At 35.7% G+C, this 21,324-nt stretch overlaps 1 protein-coding gene across 2 annotated transcripts in view; it reads left to right on the top strand.

Annotated features, from left to right (window-relative positions):
- atp1a3b (ATPase Na+/K+ transporting subunit alpha 3b) overlaps positions 1-21,324 on the top strand; it is a 44,085-nt gene that overhangs the window by 13,969 nt on the left and 8,792 nt on the right. The window contains exons 3-14 of one of the 2 annotated variants that reach the window (XR_015510616.1): positions 4,984-5,100; positions 5,185-5,244; positions 8,268-8,471; positions 8,563-8,676; positions 10,534-10,668; positions 10,757-10,874; positions 10,955-11,223; positions 13,865-14,063; positions 14,144-14,388; positions 15,767-15,959; positions 16,664-17,023; positions 18,757-19,055. Coding sequence is in view for 1 of the 2 variants with exons in the window: in NM_131685.2 (NP_571760.2) it covers positions 4,984-5,100; positions 5,185-5,244; positions 8,268-8,471; positions 8,563-8,676; positions 10,534-10,668; positions 10,757-10,874; positions 10,955-11,223; positions 13,865-14,063; positions 14,144-14,388; positions 15,767-15,959; positions 16,664-16,976; positions 18,905-19,055 (2,118 nt within the window). In the remaining variant the exon portion in view is untranslated. 2 annotated transcript variants of the gene reach the window in all.

The following is a 21,324-nucleotide window of genomic DNA, read 5'->3' on the forward strand; positions in this document are numbered from 1 at the left end:
TAACTTAACAAATATTAATTGGATTAAACACAGTAAAACATTTAAGTGAAAGAATCACTTTTTGAGTGTAATATTAAATGATTGCCTTACAATTTTAAGTTGAATCCTTAATACAGTAATTTGAACCTTAATTAAAATGAACTGACTTAAATGGCGTGTTTAACTAGTTAGAAGTATGATTAAGTAAGTTTAATCCTAGTTATGAATATAATTTAAAAACAAATGTCAGCTATTCACTTTGAATTGGTGACGTCAGGCGTTGCCGAACTGCATTGTGGATCTGTTGGCGCCGCTTCAGAGGCGTTGCTCGCTGCAGAAGTTGGGACTAGCTGAACTTTTCAAGCACCGACGGAAGCGTCAGCCAATCAGACTGCTGTATGCAAATACACCTGCTAGACAGTGGCCTATTGCTGTCTGTATTTCATTGGCTGATGCTGCTATGACGATTGCGTTAGCCCCAACTTCAGACACGCCTTCAGTCAAGCGTTGACGCTGAAGCCCTGTGCGAATGGGGCGCTAATTCATATGAATTAGTATGAAAACCATTAAGTAAGATTTGCTCATCCCCCAATAGTTGGGTTTATGGGTGGAGTTGGGTGCCACGACTCTTTTTAAAAACCGTATATTTTTGTACAACTGAATTCATACGAATTCGTACGAATTAACCACTAAACCGACAAAACTTAAAATAATTACGTTTCCTGGTAAGATCAGGTTGGATCTTTTGCAGCTAGTGTGTAGATGTGATTAGATTTACCAGCATACTTAATCGTATGTATTTATTTAAATATATGAGATAATAGGTTTTATTAATAAAATTAATTTTATGATATTTTAAATTAATAAAAATATGTAATATGTCATCAAAAGATTCATGATCTAAATATACCAAAAAGGACTTTCCATGATTTATTCATACCTAAATTACTTCCATGATTTATTTCATTAAATGTTACTTATTCTAATGTGCACTTTAAAAAAAAGTTAGGCAAGCTGTTTTAAGTCAGTTTAACATGATATAAGTTCAATGGACTCATAATCAAGGTGCGATATATTACATTGACGATCAAGGGGGGTCAACTTTTTCGGTAATGTTAGTTTTTGTAATACACGCTTCAGTGAATCAAATGTATGCATTTGTTCAAATTACATCTAGTTTATCAATTATATGTATTTAAGTTTTCAGTGTTTTGTGGGAAATGTTGTGTATTCTGACCTAGAGTATCCAATTAGCTACTCCCAAGGTTACTGTAAGTCAAACTATGCATCTATTTTGACTACTTTTAGGCTATATGTAGAAACAAACAGCTTTTTTTACAATAAAACAGTTTTGTGAATAGTTAAGTTGTCCAGCGGTGCCGGTTTCAGACCATTGAATGTTTTTTTTGCAGACCTATTGGCGTGATTATGCATTCACAGTGGTATGGACCATTATAGGGGTGGTCAAATGTATATTTATATTGTTAATTAGATTATTTATATTAATTGTAATTAATATGCAAATTATTTTTCTCAGTATTAAAGAGCTGACCCCCCACCCCCTCCCCCATACATGTTGTTTCGATGTCCTTCAGGGAGGATCAAGCATTAATTAGGGGGTCAATCCCCCCCAAACCCTATAATTTGCACCCTGCTCATAAGGTTAATTTGATTCAGCTTTAAAATTTAAGCCGACCAGGACTTTCTTACAATTTGGAAAAAACTCAATTTAAAACTCCATTGTACTTGCATTGTTATGATACTTGAAAACCTCCTTTTGCTCTTTGACCTCTATAACATTTTGAGAAATACTTTTGGTAATCTGTTCAATACCTCTTCCATTATCAGCTGTGAAAAAAGCCACTCTCTGTTGTTCGACAATGAATCTCTAAACATGATCTGTACTCAAAGTTCCAATAAATCTGATATATCTCTCCAATCTTTGAGAGAAAGAGAGCGCTCTTCTCCTCTTTCCTCTCTGTTCTTACCGCAGTGCAGGTATCATTGCAGATGTATCTGCGGCAGGTGCTCACACACACGCACACACACACAGACACACGCACTTTTACATCTTTACAAAGACACACAACATAAATATATATGAGTAAAATAAACTTAAAAGATTAGATTTGTCCGGTTTTTAGTCAGTTTTCCATTCTCATATTGTTGTTTCCTCCTCCTTTCATTTTCTCCCACCGTTCCCTTTGTTCTTTGTATATTCAGCTGCTGTTGTCATCTTGTTCAGATAAAAGAGGGTCTGTTTGCTGTGTTTCCAGGTGTGTCGTCAGCTCTTTTTCTTTTTTCTAGACTCTTTTAGCCACGATTACAAAGTCAAGCCGGTCTCTATAGTGACTTCATAGTGTTTCATCTGTAAGATCTGATAGGGGGATCCTCACTTTCTTTTCACTCAATTATTGAGTAGTGTCACCTACCGCACACCCACACACGCTCGCTCCTGTCACAGGATCCGTGCTGCTGCAGTGTGTGTGTGTTGGTTTTGGGGCAGGTGTTGTCGTGCAGAGAGTCATCAGGCATTAAATGCGCCTGCTGACGGCGACAGGCCCTCACGCTGAGAGAGCAGCGGGTCAATATCTAATTACCCCACAGGAAGTGGCAAATATTCCTCTTTCTCCACCTCTTTCTCTCTGCTAATCTCTCTCTCTGTCTGTTAGTGCCTCCTCCGCTTTTCTCTTTCCATCTGTCCACTGTTGTGTTTCAGCTCTCTATCCATCCATCTCCTTCTCTCACATTCTCATTGTGTTTTAATAGGTGTCAACTGGTCATGTGCGTAAGTCGACGTCTTTCGGTCTCGTGAACGTTTGACGTCACTGGTTGAAATTGCACATTTAATCAAGAGAGAAATCTGTTCTAGATAGACCTTAAAGCATCGCTTGTTTATGAAACCAGGATATTTTCTCTTTTTTTTCCTTATGTTAAATTACTTTATTTTAAGCTTTTATATATATAAATACATATATATATATATATATATATATATATATTGACCTTAAAATGGATTTTAAAAAAAAATAAAACTGCTTTTATTCTAGCCAAAATAATAAAAATGAGACTTTATCCAGAAGAAAAAATATTATCAGACGTACTGTGAAAATTTCTTTGCTTTGTTAAACATCATTTGCCAAATATTAAAAACAATCAAAGGGGGGCTAATAATTCTGACTTCAACTGTAAATGCTACCAGGTAAATTATGTTTTAATTGTAAGAATATTACTATTAAATATTTATGAATATTGAACAAAGTTATTTCTCATATTAATATTAATATCATTATCATATAATTGCTATACTCAAATAAGCACATGTAATATAATATAATTATGAGTATAATATTCATAAAATATTAAATATAATAATTTCAGACTTATATCGCATTTTCCTTACAGGACAAAACATACAAATAATTACATTACATGTTTGTCTATTAGTACAGATTATTATTGTATTAATATGTAATATAAATACCGGTCAAAAGTTTGGTTGTTGTTTTTTTTATATTTTGTTCATCAATAACTGAATATTTTATTAAATGTAAAAATATGAACTTTTTAAAAAATAACAATTTATTACTTATAAAAAAATTAAATAACTGCTTTTTTATTGTATGTAATTTCAAATAAAATCATTACTCCAGTCATTACTGTTTTTACTACTATTAGCATTAATAGCAATAATATTAATAATATTAATAACAATAATAATAATTAATATTAGTGTGATTTCTGAAGGATTATGTCACTGAAGACTGGAGTAATTAAGCTAAAAAATATATCTTTTAAATCACTGGAATAATTTATTAAATTAAATTATAAACTACTTTTGAACAGTTATTTTATTGTGCAATAACATTTTACAATTTCACAATTTGCACTGTATTTTTGATTAAATAAATGCAGCCTGGGTGAGCAGGAGAAGCTTATTTTAAATCATTTAGAAAATCCTTTTGACTGATAGTATGTGTGTGTGTATATATATATATATATATATATATATATATATATATATATATATATATATATATATATATATATATATATATATAAACCATTTTGAAAGAGTAAATATATTACCTTTCTAAGATATAACTTATGATAAAAGTGATAAATATATTATGTTTCTAGAATATAAAAGTACAGAAACAACAAATTGGTCTGCTTCTTTTCATACATTGTCCATCAGGGGGCTCCACTCATCCAGACACTCATGTGAGTGGTTCTGTTCCACGGGGTCTTGCCTCAGTAATTTCCTGGAAGGGAATTCACAATTCACATATCGACTGGGCTACAAGAATAGCTCTTTATTCCCCTGAGGAGTCTGTGCTGGTTGTTCTGGAAGCTCGGTATTGGTCAGCCGGTGGTGTTAGATGATACACAGGTTCCTGCTTTAATGATGACTGTTCCCCTAAAATAACCCCACCTAAACCTCACGGGAGCCATTTTGGCTCTGATGGATTAATTCTATGCCACCTTCTTCCAGTATGGTGGAATCACACATACAGCCAATAGAAACACAGGATTCACAAAGAGGAGTGAAAACCATACTGAAAGGTCAAAATCTGTTGATGAAAGTATAATAACCTCAACTCAAATTTCGGCTCAGATGAAATAATCCGCATGTCAGAGGAAAACAGAACTGGAATATTACACTTCACATATCCTTTGATCTTTGAATTAATTTAAATAAAGAACAAAGTGTAATGAATTAGATTTTCTCTTCTTTGAACTATCTTTTTACAGTTTACACTTTCATGTCACTTTAATGAGAAACAGACTCATATTAAACCTAATCAGATTGACTTTGATGAAAAACAAGACTCTTGCCTTTTTGTGCTGCCACAAATGACAGGAAGGAGACAAATGACATGATATAATTGAAATACCTCTTTGAACTGATGATATCGTGAAGAATGAAAATTGCTGGTCATTATTCCTGAACTACAATAAACTGTGTGCAGTCAATAACTGACTATTGTATTTGTGTTTTAGTATGGGCGATCGGACAGCTACCGCGTGGCCACCACGCAAGACAAAGATGAAAAAGGTTCTCCAAAAAAGAAAAAGGGGGCAAAGGATCTCGATGATCTGAAGAAAGAAGTTCCCCTTGTAAGTATTACACTGGCAAAGTAGCTTGATGAAGTCTTTTGTCTTCATCCTTTGTCACATTTTCCATTTTTACTTCAATTTCAGACAGAACACAAGATGTCAGTCGAGGAAGTATGCCGGAAATTTCAGACAGACATTGTTCAGGTAAAGTGACTTATTATTTAGTGTCTGTTAAAAGCCACCATTGTGTAGTTAAAAAAATGAGGTGTGCAATTTAAATTCACATATATTTAAATAGTTCTGCAGAAAATAATTAAGTTTAAATCTGAGATCACATCATCAGTGGTCTTGAGAATGATCAGTGTGCCTCACTTTGCAGTATTGACCACTACAGGAAACACCGTACATATAATTCTGTCTTTTTAATTAAACACATGCAAGCAACTTTTAAATCTCACGATGGATACCAAAGGATGAAAAGCGACTTTTTAAGACTTTTTTAACTAACAAAATAATGTCAATAGCGCTTTTATATAATTGTGTGTTCGTCTATAAAAACAACTGTTAGTGATGAAGAAAATGCAGTTATTAAAAACAATGTTAATTTATTATGTTGTAGATCTTATTTTTTAACATAAGATCACTCAAAAAGTTATGGTAGCTCTGTAGAAGGATGGTCCATTAGTTAATACATTTCCTAAAATTAACTAATTATGAATAATCTTATAAATCATTTATTAATCATAGTTCAACACTTGCTAATGCATTATTAAAATCCAAAGATGTTCTTGTTAACATTAGTTAATGCATCATGAATTAACATTATTTACTTAAATAACATTAACAAACATTAAGTAATATGAATAAATATAATAATACATGTATAGCTAATTGTTTGTTCATGTTAGTAAATACATTATCTAACAATAACTACTGGACCATTATTTTAAAGTGTTACCAAAGTTATTTATGCATTAAATGTAATTTTATGTCTATGTATAAAAATATTATAAATGTAACATAATAATGCTCAAAATAAAAACATTTTTTAAGTTTTTGGTCACATCTTTGGTCTTGGGAATAGCCTTTTTACTATGTGTTTTCTTACAAAACACTAGGGGGCATCATACTCTTTCTAATTCATTGGCTGTTTCTCAATTCAAGAACGCTGAGAAGGAACTTGCGTTCTCGTGGAGACCCGTCTTGCCAGGTCACCACGGACGAACGAACTCGGGAGACAGCGAGAGCACAGATCACATCCTGACCTTCACACATTTATAACTGAAAATGATTTAAACCTTACAGCAATTCTCCAACGATTTATTGTTTTTCCCCTTTTCACAATATACACTATGTATAAAATCCTTACAAATATACTTTGCACAATACAAATAAAACATATTTTATTACGAATTTCAACAAATAAACCCCTTTAATGTGTTTATGCCTCTATTAAGATTTTCATGGTGATGTTTACTTTAACCGTTTAATTTAGGGAAACTCCTAGTTATATCTTTAAACATTAATAATCAATCTATATAAAATGCTGCGGATCCCACCTGCTGTCGCAATGAGTTCCCGAGCGAGTTTGGTGCTCAAGTCTGCATATTGGTGCATACCCGATACCAAGAACATATCTAGGTACTTTCCTTTGTTCTTGCGGTCTTAAGATTTGGAACTGAACTTTGGCAGTTGATGATGACTTTACATGAGAACACAAAGACGCAAGATCTTCGAGGAATGCATATTGAGAAACAGCCATTATGTGTGTGTGCGACTGTGCGTGTGTGTGTTCTAAATCATTTTAAGTTATCTTATGTCCACCTTTGACATTTAGTAGCACACAGTGTAACCCCGGTAATATGCCACCCAACCTGCTCCGAGCTGGTATCGAACCAGTGACCTTCCGCATGGGAGTCGGTTGCTGTACCAAGGAGGCTAAAGGCTAATGCTTTTTAGTTTGAAAACACATAAGTTTTGCTACGGTTATGCCAACCGTCCACACTACGGCAGAGTTTTCGAGTGCTGAAAACGGAGCGTCTTGAAAACGCTGGATTAGCCGTTTTCATTCTGAAACGCTGCTGCTCCATCTCAGTGTGGATGGGGGAAAACGGAGACATCTAAAAACGGAGGCGGGGCTGCCGACATTTGCTACCTGATCGGGGCTTTTGTGTCATTGCGTATCCTTCCCTTATTCATCAAGCCCCTATCACATGACTAAAACACATGGCGTTAACGCTACCGGAAGACAGCAGACCAGCCTTTACTGTAAGCAACAACATGGACACAGAAATGGGAGTGTTGCTTGCATTATTGTCTGTTTTAGGCGCCATTGTGCAGTTATTCATTTGTTACGTTTAGTAACAACTCGACCTCATCGTCTGTCCACAAAAATACCTCTCTTGCTTTCTTTGCCATTGCGTTCATTGTTCAACGGGTGTTTGTTGACTAACAATAACCCAATGCCGAGCGAGACACATGCTTCCTGTTTATACTCGAATGCGCATGCCTAGAGTGCGCGAATGGTCAGGTGGTATACGTTTTTGATATGTTCAGAAACACTAGGTGAAACGCTATTGTGGACATGGATCGTTTTTGATCTAAAACGCTGTATTAAAGCTAAAACGCACTAGTGTAAACGGGGCCAAAGACCATGGCCTCTAGCTTTTGTTGCTAGAGCACGTTTAGAGGTCAGAGGAGTGAGGTTTACCTGCACCGCACCTACTAGCTGGCCTCTGTTACACTCACCCCCCTAAAACTCACTCCCATCCGATTCATGGCACCAATGTAATCCCACCGGTCCTACACCACCCAACCCGCTCCGAGCTGGGATAGAACCAGCGACCTTCCACATGGGAGTCAGTTGCTCTAACAAGGAGGCTAAAGACCATGGCCTCTAGCGTCTGTCACTTACTAGCTGGCCTCTGTTACAACAGCATATTTTGATATGTTTCACACAATATTTATATGTTTACTTCATGCCCAAATGAAAATGTGCTGTTTATTTACTTGCACTCATGTGAAGTTGTAGGTGACCTTTTCCATGTTGTAGGTGAGATTTTTAGCTGAAACTCTGGTTCAATGGCCGTTGCCACTTTGACAATAAAATTTTGACATTCTCCATTTAGGCTACTTGTTTTTCCTGAAAGTCACCAAATGTTGGATGACCAGAGGGAGAGAATATTTGCATTGGGTTACTTCCTGATCTCTATTTTTCTCCAACACAGGGTTTAACCAATGCAAAGGCCAGAGACTTTCTGGCACGCGATGGGCCAAATGCTCTGACCCCACCACCTACAACACCCGAGTGGGTTAAATTCTGTCGTCAGCTGTTCGGAGGCTTCTCCATCTTGCTTTGGATTGGAGCCATTCTCTGCTTCCTGGCCTATGCCATCCAGGCTGCAACCGAAGATGATCCAGCTGGAGATAATGTGCATACACATTACCCATCAGCAACATTAATTACACAAACCTGCAGTAAATATGAAAACTTATTGTTTGTCTTCTTGTGGTTTCATCCAGTTGTACCTGGGAATCGTCCTGTCTGCCGTGGTCATCATTACCGGCTGCTTCTCCTACTTCCAGGAGGCAAAGAGCTCCAAGATCATGGAGTCCTTCAAAAACATGGTGCCCCAGGTACTAGCAACACTCTAAACCCAACGTTTACTTACATTTATTATGTGTTCATTAGTATGCATGCACATTTAAACACACAGACTATATAGTGCACTCCACTTAATAATGTGTAGATACACAGGCACTCAAAAAACAGCTTTTATTTTCAAAAGTTATGAGCCCTAAAAGTGTTTTTTGTAGTGATTCACTTGTGGATATCTCTTAATCCCCTCAGACATGTGCTCATCACGTTTAACAGCATTTATTGTTTTGCCATCTTAATAGTTGTTTTTGTTCTTCTTTCCCAACTCTAAGATCCAATTTCAATCCTATTTATACTCCTATGCCTAACCCTACCCTTACATCTTCCCTTTGGTCCTTGAAACCGAGTGTGAAGGGGTACCAGGGATAAAAAAAATATTGCCCTAAGAAATAGAATTCAACTACTATACCTGCACATGTCATTATATATTGTTGCTAGTTCATAAAACGCATAAGATGTTGTCTGCGGTTGTTATTCTGAACAGCAGAAGCGCGGTAATATTTAACAGATTATTCACTCACAAAGTTGTTTTCTGCAGTATTTGGACTTTCAAAAAATTTGTTAATTTTTTCAGATCAAAAATAAATTAACATTAATTTATACATAAAAGCTGCAAAAAACTAATTCCCTGCTTCAACATGACATCAGATTTGACATTGTACCCCAACGTCGTGGGGATGTTGCATTTTGTATTAAAGTGAAAATTGGCCGACATCAGTGTCTAACCTCCAACCTAAAGTTAACCAAATATCAACGCCTAATAATGTTGCAGCTTGACATTGTGTGGGCATTACCACTATAATGACAGATATTGGATTTTGGTTGCCATACCTGGTGAATAAATGTCAGTATTTGACATTAATATAACGTTGGTTTAAGATGTTGGCTTGACATTAGATTTTGAAAACTTTCCGACACAACCTAAAATGAACCAAATATCAATGTCATTGGACATCAAAATAACGTTCTTGGACGCTGGATGTACATTAAATTTTGGTCACGTCTTATGACGTGTGCCTGCTAGGTAGACTTTTCTGACAGGGTGGTCTATTCTGTCAAGTCAGAATTTAAAATGTGATGTAGAATATTGGGTCCCACTTTATATTAAGTGTCCTTAACTACTATGTACTTGAATCAAAAAATAAATACAATGTACTTACTGTGGTACTAATGTATTTGAGAACACTTGTGGTGCTCTTGAGTTGGGATAGGGGCTGGGTTATGGACAGGTTTGGTGGTGTGGGTAGGTTTAAGGGTGGGTTAAGGTGTAGGGAATGGTCAGCAGTGTATTTACAAATGTAAATACAGAAGTTAATTACAGATGTAATTACATACCGGTATTTAATCAATAAATACTCAATAAATACATGTATTTACACAATAAGTACATTGTAACAAACTGTTAATTCCTGTGTAAGTACATATTAGTTAAGGCCACTTAATATAAAGTGGGACCGAATATTGTACAGCAGTTATTATAATGGACTATCATTAGCTAAATTTAGCAATACAAAAGCATTTCTTTTAAGAATATGTCTGTAAAACATGAACGCCATTATGATTGTAAATAAAACTTCTTGCTTTTTACTTGCTTGGGCAGCCATGTTTCTAATTGGGCCCATCTAACTGTCTGCTTCAGTGGTAGCGGATTGTGAACAATCTAGTGGAAAAAGATATTTGTCCTCGCAATGCGATTAAATTTGCATCCCCCATGTAATACACTTACCATAGTGTACTGTATGTGTAAAAAAATCAAGTATACTCTGGGCTTTAGTGGTTGGTCACAAAACAGAAACACTATGTGTGAAATACTCTAACGCTTTTCTTATTCACAGCAAGCATTAGTGATCCGTGAAGGGGAGAAGATGCAAATCAACGCTGAGGAAGTGGTTGCAGGCGACCTGGTGGAGGTCAAAGGTGGAGACCGAATCCCTGCTGACCTCAGAATCATCTCTGCTCATGGATGCAAGGTACATGGTTTATAAACCTCAGTTATTTGTCAGCAGTCCTACCTGCGGTGCCACCTAAACGATCATGTGTCTCTGACATCACACATAGGTGGATAACTCCTCCCTGACTGGCGAATCAGAACCTCAGACAAGATCACCTGACTGCACTCATGACAATCCTCTGGAAACCCGTAACATCGCTTTCTTCTCCACCAACTGTGTAGAAGGTATGCATTTTATTATTGCGAAATGTCAAAAAGTCAACTTCTTGTAAGTTCTGAAGCACTAAATGCTTTGTTTCTGTCAGGCACTGCTCGCGGTGTTGTGGTCTGCACTGGTGACCGCACAGTGATGGGCCGCATCGCCACACTGACCTCAGGACTGGAGACAGGGAAAACACCCATCGCCAAGGAGATCGAGCACTTTATTCATATCATCACAGGCGTAGCCGTCTTCCTAGGCGTGAGCTTCTTCATCCTGGCCGTCATTTTGGGATACACCTGGCTGGAGGCTGTCATTTTCCTTATTGGGATCATCGTCGCTAATGTGCCTGAGGGTCTGCTGGCTACTGTCACTGTGAGCATATGCAGTCTACTAGGCATTTGAGTATAATACAGCAGGGTAGTAATCAAAACCATTGTAGTCCAGTTTCTGAATTAATGACTCTCATAATCATTTTTGGTGGTTTCTAAATATTTAACACAGACAGAGTAGATAGATTCTCATGTTATGAACCATTCTGTCACTCCACCCCTACCCCCAAGCAAATAACTATAAATAATAGTTCAATTTCCAAACATATAGGGCTTTACTTTAATGATCTAGGCGCAAAGTCTAAAGCACATGGCACAAAAGCATTAAGGGTGTGTCCGAATCCACTTTTGCTATTTTAAAAATACGCTCTGTGCCCTGGCACATGGTATAACAGGTTTGTGCTTATTTTGCTAATGAGTTATGGGTGTGTTTTGAGCATAAGGTGCATTAAACCAATCCAACTCTCATCTCCCATTCTGTTTAAGAGCCAGTTGCGTTGCTCCATGATGCATTTGCTATTAACATGGCGGACTTTGTAAGTGGAAAAACCGAATGCTTTACTTGTGAGAAAACAGTTAAACAGATCATCTACAACATGAGGATAAATAACGAGCCTTCTCCATTCTGCCTTTTTACTTTATCTTTGTCTTTACGTTTACTCTTTACTACTTTACTTTCGTGGATAAGGAAACGGTGGAAACACACTCCACTGAATACATCCATAAGCCTACAGATTTAATTTAGTTTGTTAACTGCAAAGATTTGTTTTAAAACATTTTTTAAATTCAGTTATAATTTTCAGCAAACAAAAAAATGAACAATAATAACGAAGTGGGGTTAAAAAACTGAGTTATATCCAAACACACATCCTATTCTGTGTTCCATATGGTCCAAAACCAGACAGGTGGACAAATCTAAACTTGTTTTTTATTAAAACAAATATAAATATGCATATAAAAAATAATACTACTAATTATAATACCATTATGCTAATGCAAATTATCATGTATAAACTGAAAAAGCCCCCTGGGGTCAAGAAGGCATGGAGGTAGTGTTTTTTATTTATTTATTTATTAATGTAAAAATAATTTTTGTAACATTTTAATCCTGTATTTTGGTCCTCTGTAAAAATATATGTGTATTGCTGTACATCCTGTGTGTATTAAGCAATGTGTAAGCTTGGACCCGCGTAGGCGCATAACTAACGCACTCAGCACTGGACTTTAGACCATACCTGTCAACATAGGAATGTTAAAATAAGGGATATACGCACCATAATAAGGGATTCCTCCGACCCCCGCTTTAAAAAAAATCCCCAAGTTACTAAATATGCTTATTTGGAGCTGTTTCGTTGTAAATAAACAGTTAAATGGTCAGTAATATGTTTTATTATTATTATTTACAAAAGAAAAAATAAATATATACATTAGCAGCAAATACATTAGCAAACAGTTCAGCTTATTAGAATTAATAGTTATTATAATGAAATAGAGTCAAGCCATCAAATCTCATTAGCCGTTTCCTCACTGTATTACTATCACATTCTGAATAAAGAGCAACGAATGAATGAATTATTTAAATTGTTTTTAAGAAGAACAGAACAGACACAGAACACACCGCATTTAAGAGCAAGGGACGGCCCATTGGGGTTCGGCGTTACGGGTTGCGTATAGGGAGGCTCGACTCTTTAAATGTTTATTTGCCATCCTTCAGAGAAAGGCTGAAAATACGGGAGAAATACGAGAAAATACCTTTACGGGATGATAGCAGAATAGAACTGTAAAATACGGGAGAATCCCGGGAAAAACGGGAGGGTTGACAGGTATGCTTTAGAGTTGCAGTCAGTTGGTCAATTGCGCGGTCTGTTTGAGTTACTCAAAAAAGCAACGTGCCAACAATGTACCTTAAAACACACCTCCTTTTTAGACCGGCACACCCATGAGGTCACAAAGTGGAGCAAAGGGATTTGCTATTCAAACAACGTGGCGCAAAACATGAAAATTAGAGTTGTGCTGGTCTGAAAAAAAGCAACAAATTGCGCCAAACACTTCTTGCTCTTATTGAGCCGGGTGTATGATAGGGCCCAATGTCTGATTCCTGAGTTAATGACTCTTATGAACCTTGTAGTGAATCAAAATCCTGCAACACAACCAGTGTTCCCAATGAGTTATGTTTATGAGCATTCTGATTAATCAAGAACATTTAGCATGACATGTGCAGCCTGATTCCTAAATGACTCAGTGTTTCCCATGTGAATTTCTTTATAATTTTTTTAGTTCATCAACAACATTAAGCAAAGATATGGTAGTCTAATTGTTAAATGAATGACTTTTATGAACCATTTAATTGAATCAGAAACATTTAGCACAATCAGTGTAGTCTGATTCCCTAGAAAAAGACTCAAGTTCATCTAAAAATACAGCAACATTATAGCAGATTTTAGATTTAATTTACACATTGCATTTGAATAGACTATGCAAGTGTGTCAAGATGTATGCGTAAATACCTTTAGCCGTTTTTGTTATTAAGTAATTAATTAGTCAATAGATTCTTTAGCTTGTTAATTAATTATTAAAATAATCATTATTGAAAAGATGGCTGTTTATTCTGCTGTGTGTCACGTGTAGTTGGACACGATGTTAAACTTCTTAATATAATTTAATGAATGTCTTTTTAATCTCAGGTGTGTCTCACTCTGACTGCCAAGCGAATGGCTCGCAAGAACTGCCTGGTTAAGAATCTGGAAGCCGTAGAGACGCTGGGATCCACCTCAACGATCTGCTCAGACAAGACTGGAACTCTGACCCAGAATCGAATGACTGTGGCACACATGTGGTTTGACAATCAGATCCACGAAGCCGACACCACTGAAGATCAGTCAGGTTTGTTCTTTTCTTCTGTTATGACTCAACATATGACACCTATTTTTCTATCCAGAGTCTAAGGTGATCTGTCTCTGCAGGTGCGTCGTTTGATAAGAGCTCTGTGACTTGGGTGGCTCTGGCCCGTGTGGCGGCTCTGTGTAACAGAGCTGTGTTTAAGGCGGGACAAGACTCTCTGCCCATTCTCAAGAGGGACGTAGCTGGTGACGCTTCTGAGTCTGCCCTGCTTAAGTGTATCGAGCTGTCCAGTGGCTCAGTCAAAGCAATGAGAGAAAAGAACAAGAAAGTAGCCGAAATCCCATTCAACTCCACCAACAAATATCAGGTTTGTTATTAGTTAGACACCAAATATAAACCAAAAGAGAAGCTGAGGGATAATTCTACACACAACAATTATGAAGAAACACTCTATAAAGACGGCTGAGGTCTTGGAGTTGTTAAAAATTGTTAAATTCACTTCATTGTTATATTCACTTCATTGTTATATTCTCTGTGTACGAGCGGGTGCAGCCATTTGAATCTTTTTGGCTCGAGACTTCAGGTTTCATTCTCTTCCATTCATTTCCAGTTTTAGGCGTTAAAAACAGCTTGTTATGATGCTTGATGTTGCAAACTGATATTATCTTAGTTAATTATTCAACTCGGCCTGTTTAGTCATGCAAACACTTGTTTGTCGAGCAAGTTGTTTGACTGTTTTCTGCTGTTTATTATTCCTAGTCATTTCTCCCATAGGGAACTGAATCGGAAGTTCTAAAATATTCTTGAAAATGTGCGCACACGCGCATTAAAGAATAAGGTCAATATTGGTGGCTATAAATAAAACATATATATTGTTTTGTTTCATGCAGCAGTATATTTTTGGTGTAACAATTTTCTCCTTTGTCTTGATCTATCTATGCCTTTTCTTCTTTTTATTGCAAAAAATGTGCCAAATTTAAGTTTAAATAATAAATATTGCATTTACATAAATATATATATATAAATATATCAAATAAATAGGATACAGAAACAATAACCCCAAACTTCACTTTAATAATTTCCAAATTATTTGGAAGTTATTTTATCCTATTCTGAAGTCAGAATTATTTGCCCCTCTTTTTTTATTTTATTTTTTTTATATTACCCCTGTTTAACAGTGCAAGGAAATTTTCACAGTATGTCTTATAATATTTTTTCTTCTGGAGAAATTCTTATTTGTTTTATTCTGGCTAGAATAAAAGCAGTTTTAATTTTTTTTAAACCATATTAAGGACAATATTATTATTATTTTTTTTTGATAGTCTACAGAACAAACCATTGTTATACACTAACTTTCCTAATTACCCTAATTACCTGCCTATTTAACCTAATTAATCTAGTTAAACCTTTAAATGTCACTTTAGGCTGTATAGAAGTGTCTTGAAAGATATCTAGTAAAATATTATTTAATGTCATTGTGGCAAAGATAAAATAAATCAGTGATTAGAAATGAGTTATTAAAACTATTATGTTTAGAAATATGTTAAAACATCTTCTCTCCATTAAATAGAAATTGGGGAAAAAATAAACAGTGGGGCTAATAATTCAGGGGCATCTAATAATTCTGACTTTAACTGTATATAACTAAAACGAATGATTACAGGTCCAACATAGTATATATGTTGTCATATTCCACTGACTAGCATTTCTATAAACAATTAATTCTTTTTTTCATATACCCACAGCTGTCCATCCATGAGACAGAGGACAATAATGATAACCGCTACCTATTGGTGATGAAGGGGGCTCCAGAGCGCATCTTAGACCGTTGTTCCACCATCATGCTGCAGGGCAAAGAGCAGCCTATGGACGAGGAGATGAAGGAGGCCTTTCAGAATGCCTACCTGGAGCTTGGAGGACTTGGAGAGCGAGTGCTGGGTGAGTAATATACTGACATCACTCTGAAATATTTCATTCTAATTGGTCATAGCATTCTTGAATATTTGGGTTAGGTATATTTGGATAGTCCTCTTTAGACATCCCTTAGACTGTAAGTATGTTTATGTATTATATGTCAGCTAAATCGCGTTGTAGTGTTAATTAACAGTTAAGGTTAGGGTTAGTTTACATGTACATTGCAAAGATTCTTATAGTCAGCAGCCTGAAGGGGATGATTAAAAATGTGTTAATTTGAAATATTTTTGAATGATGAATGCTGTATATCTGCTGTAAATCAGTTATTTTAAATGTTAAATATTTTATTTAAGCCTCCTTTTAAAATTTTAAAATAAGCCCCTTTATAAAGATAAATAAGATAATTGTATAATTAGATAAAATAACTAGTTTGTATTCAAATGCATTTTAGCAAAATATTTAGATTTAAAATAATTTAGATCTTGTTATAATTTGAATAAATTGCATTTTAAAATACATCCAGATAGAGAACCCCAAAATATAATTTTAACTGCAATAATATTTTATGTTTTTGCTGTTTTTCATCAATAAATTTAGTTTGGTGAGCATACCAGACTTTTTTTGAAAGAAAAAAAAAACTGAAATATTCCAAACTTTTCACCCAGAGTCCATAATGACACTAGAGTCTACAATATTTAAGTATGTGTAAACCTGCGTTCTTTCAACAGGATTCTGCCATGTCTTAATGCCTGAGGACCAGTACCCGAAAGGTTTCGCCTTTGACACCGATGATGTCAATTTCCAGACAGACAACCTTTGCTTTGTGGGCTTGATGTCTATGATTGACCCTCCCCGTGCTGCCGTGCCTGATGCTGTGGGAAAGTGCCGTTCCGCTGGAATCAAAGTCATCATGGTGACAGGAGATCACCCCATCACTGCCAAGGCCATCGCCAAGGGTGTGGGCATCATCTCAGAGGGTAACGAAACTGTGGAAGACATCGCTGCCCGTCTCAACATCCCTGTCAGTCAGGTCAATCCCAGGTAAAACACTGAGCAGCACTGAAAACATCACATAGCACATCAACATGGTGCGGTGGTATAAGTTCAGTTTATGCTGACTACCAATGTGTGAATATAATCACAGGTCAGAAATAGATATTTAAGCAACTAAATACATGTAATACTACCCCTAAAGCACTTTTGGTTTGTTTTTGGATTATTAATATTGAACTTTTTTTTTTGTAGAAAAGTACTTTGGAGCATGCAAGAAGTTAAAGGCTCACTGTACAAAATACTGGGTTCCACACTAGTGATCTGTGTTGGGACAACTTAAAGGAAATAAGTTAACTTATTAAGTTTTACAGATTTTAGTTGATTGAACAAAACAAATGTCACAAAAAAAACAGGATTTGTGTTGTTTCAACTCCTTTTTAATAACTACTTTTAACAAACAGCAAACATGATCATTTTTGCATGTTTTGCACGCAGATAAATCTACATTACTGCATTTAAAGGCTAAAGTTTAAATTAATTTTTATCATAACAGCACAAAACATACTTAGCAAAACAATGTTTACTTATAAAAACTATAAAAAAAACATTATAAAAATATAAAAAAACTATACAAAAACTATTAAAAAAACTATATATACTATAAAAAAAACATTGAAAATATTTTGGTGAAACATCCTTTCTTTCTGTGAAACTTTACAAAGCAAAAAAGATCTAATATTAATATTGGTAGCAGCAATGTTTGAAACACATCTTACACTCATATGTCAGACTCTGTTCCTCTGTCTTGTGGTGTGCCTCAAGGTTCTGTCCTAGGCCCTCTTCTTTTTAATCTCTATATGCTCCCTCTTAGCAAGATTATTAGTAGTTTTAAAGGTATATCCTATAACTGCTATGCAGATGATGTACAATTAAATTCTTCTTTAAGCCCAGACAGGCTAGACAAACTCTCTCTCTTGCAGGATTGTTTAGTCTCCATTAACAAATAGATGGCAGACAATTTACTGTCAACTGAACCCTGATAAAACAGAAATGTTAATTTTTGCTCCAGATAGCATCCCCCCAATGATCAGGCAAGTTTTGGGGGGTTTGTCATCTTCAAATTGCAGTGATATTAGAAATTACTGTGTTTTAAAAGCCATGTTAAATCTGTTGTTCATACATGCTTTTTTTTCAGCTGAGGAACATTGCAAAAATAAGAGATATTGTGTCAAAGGAAGAGATGGAGATGCCTGTTCATGCCTTCATCTCTTCTAGATTGGATTATTGTAATGTTCTGTTCACTTGTCTGAACAAATCCTCCATGGAGCGATTGCAAGTTGTGCAGAATGCAGCTGCGATGCTTTTAACCAACACCAGTAGACATTTTTCTGAGACATCTTAGCCATTCCCAGAACTCATCTTAAGACTAAAGGTGAGCGTTCCTTCTGTGTGGTGGCCCCACAGCTCTGGAACTCTCTCCCGACTGCACTGAGAACTCTGGGATCAGTTTAACTTTTTAAAAAGCATTTTAAGACACACCTTTTTGGTCAAGCTTTTAATTAACAGTATTAGTGTTTTTGTATTTTAAATTTTAATTAGTCTTAATATGTTTTGACATGCCTTCTTTTATTGTCATGTGTTCTTTTACTTGTTTTCACTTATTGTAAAGCACTTTGCGACTCAATGTCTGGGAAAGGTGCTATATAAATAAAATTTACTTACTTACTTACTTACTTACTTACTTACTTACTTACTTACTTACTTACACAGAAAACGCTTTTAATCCAAGCAACTTTTGTTAGTAAAATCTGTACAATTGCAAAAACAGCTTCATTGCATTGCAAAAAGTCAATCACCTAGATTCCTATTGAAACAACTGTATTTAACCCAAAAATGTACCAGGCAATGTGTGCACCTTTACTTAAACCAACAAATACTTCTGTATTTATCAAGAATTTCTTGTTTGTATGTTTTAGGGATGCCAAAGCCTGTGTTATACATGGAACAGATCTGAAAGACTATTCTCAGGAGCAAATAGATGAAGTTCTGCGAAACCACACTGAGATTGTGTTTGCCAGGACGTCTCCCCAGCAAAAACTTATCATTGTAGAAGGCTGCCAGCGACAGGTAAACACACATACAGGCATTCAAGTCTACTGTCTTCAAAAGCCCCATTTACACCTGATACTAAATTGATAGTTCACCTGAAAATGAAAATTCTGTCATCATTTACTCATCCTCTACTTGTTCCAAAACTCTCTCACAGATACAGATATTCTGAAGAATGCTGGAAAAAACAACTACTGACTTCCATGGTATTTTTTGTTCCTACTAAGTATGGCTGCTTTTTACCAGCATTCATCAGAATATCTTATTTTTTGTTCAAAAGAAAAAAGAAATTCATAAAAGTTTAGAACCGCTTGAGCGTAAGTAAATCATAAGGAAATTTACTATTCCTTACTATGATTTTTTGTCAAAATAATCACAAGAGGAACACTCTTATTTACCAGAGATGGGTTGCGACTGAAAGGGCATCCGCTGCATAAAAAAGTTGTCGGTTCATTCCACTGTGGCGACCCCGGATTAATAAAAGGACTAAGCCGAAAAGAAAACGAATGAATGAATGAACACTGTTATGCTAAATTCACACCAAAAGCAGAGTTAACTATATTTGTGCTAGTAAGTAAGTTACAAACAAAGTCAATGCAGATGCACGAATAAAGGCAAATTATCACCAGACAGCACAAATAACATGGAATGTGTGGTGAGGAAGACACAGAATTCACCTCAGTTGTCTCTTCCATGCAAGTTCAAGTAATTCAACTCAAGCTAAAAAATGATTTGTGGCAAAAAACATCCCACAAGTTAATTAGAGCGAGTAACTCAATGCTCCGCTTTTAGTGTAAACCCAACATTAAACCCTGTCTATATGAACATGGTTATTTTAAAAGCATGCATTTTTTCCTATGCAGTTTTTCCATTCGTACACATGCAAACGCTATATCAGTTCACTGAAACCAAAACTGCCAGTGTGAGAAATTTTAGAAACTCCAGTAACAGTGTACTCGGTTGGGCAGTGAGCTTTTGTTTTTAACATCAGTGTGCACAGTGTTGCCAACTATTTCCAATGAAAAGTAGCTAAATGTTGCTAGATGATGTCAGATGACTAATTTGCATATCAGTGACGTCATCACATAGTATCTGACAAGCGTAAACCTGTCATGTTCCTACTCTCTGGTATGCCGTGTATTATATTATATGAAAATATTACATCTAGATGCGCATTAAATAGGTTTTTATTAACATATTACTTTGCGTGATGACGTCATTGCGTAATCGCAACTCAAAACTACGTAGTATGTAGTATACAAAATAATGAATGTTTTCTCAAATTGACTGGCCATCTCAGCAAAAACATTATTTGAAATATGTTCATTTAGATTTGTATGAAAAATATAGTTGACTATTTGTAAAAGTAATACAAACACTTTTCACTTTTTGATAGGAATTTTTTATTTTTAACACTGATAACACTGATGATGTTACATTCTTTTAAACAATCACAGCTTGTGTACTTACTCTTTTAACTTTTGAAAAAGTGACAATTATAGCACTATTGAAATGTATTGCTACCTAAATTACCAATTAACAAATTTCAGTAAATTAACAGTGATGAAAACAATCTGAGCTAGCAATTTACTCTACTGAGTAAAGCCTCCAGCCTTTTGAGTCACTTTTTAGAAATTGCTAAAAGTAGCCAAATGAATGTTAAAAATTGCTAAATTTGTTGCAAGGTGCTTTTTGAAAAAAAAAAAAAGTTGCTAGGGTAGTTTGAAAAGTTGCTAAATTTAGCAACAAAATTTCCTAATTGAAAACACTGAGTGTGCACACTGTTTTCTTCTTTTTCCAGATTATGCACAGCTTTCTTTTATTGCAGGCATCTGATTGGCCAACATGACTTTATTCTTAAGGCTACATTGCCACCTGTTGGTTTGGCATGTCTTTGACAGTTCATCATAGTGTGTTTTTGTGTTTTCATATGGATGGATTTTCTTTTTTTAATGAATGAGTGAAAAACTGTTCATAAAAATACGTGTGTAGCAGGCTTGGATTGGCTAATCGGAAGGACCGGGAGAATTACCCGTGGGCTGGTCCATTTTTTTTGGCCACGAGGGGCGGTGTCCCTAGCTGCTTGCACTCTCAGCAGTCGCACTTTTTTCATTTATTTATATATTTGACTATAGCCTTACTCTTTTTGTTCATTATTTTGCCGCAGCTCCGCTCTTTTTATTTATTTTCTCGCAGCCCCGTGAGCAAAATGCAGCCTGCAGGTTAATAATGATGTAACTTTCAATTGATCCCAAACAGCGGCACCTTAGTGAAAATAAAAATGTAA

The sequence above is a fragment of the Danio rerio genome, chromosome 16 (genome assembly GCF_052040795.2).
Source record: "Danio rerio strain M-AB ecotype USA chromosome 16, GRCz13ab, whole genome shotgun sequence".
In the NCBI taxonomy this organism is placed as follows: domain Eukaryota; kingdom Metazoa; phylum Chordata; class Actinopteri; order Cypriniformes; family Danionidae; genus Danio; species Danio rerio.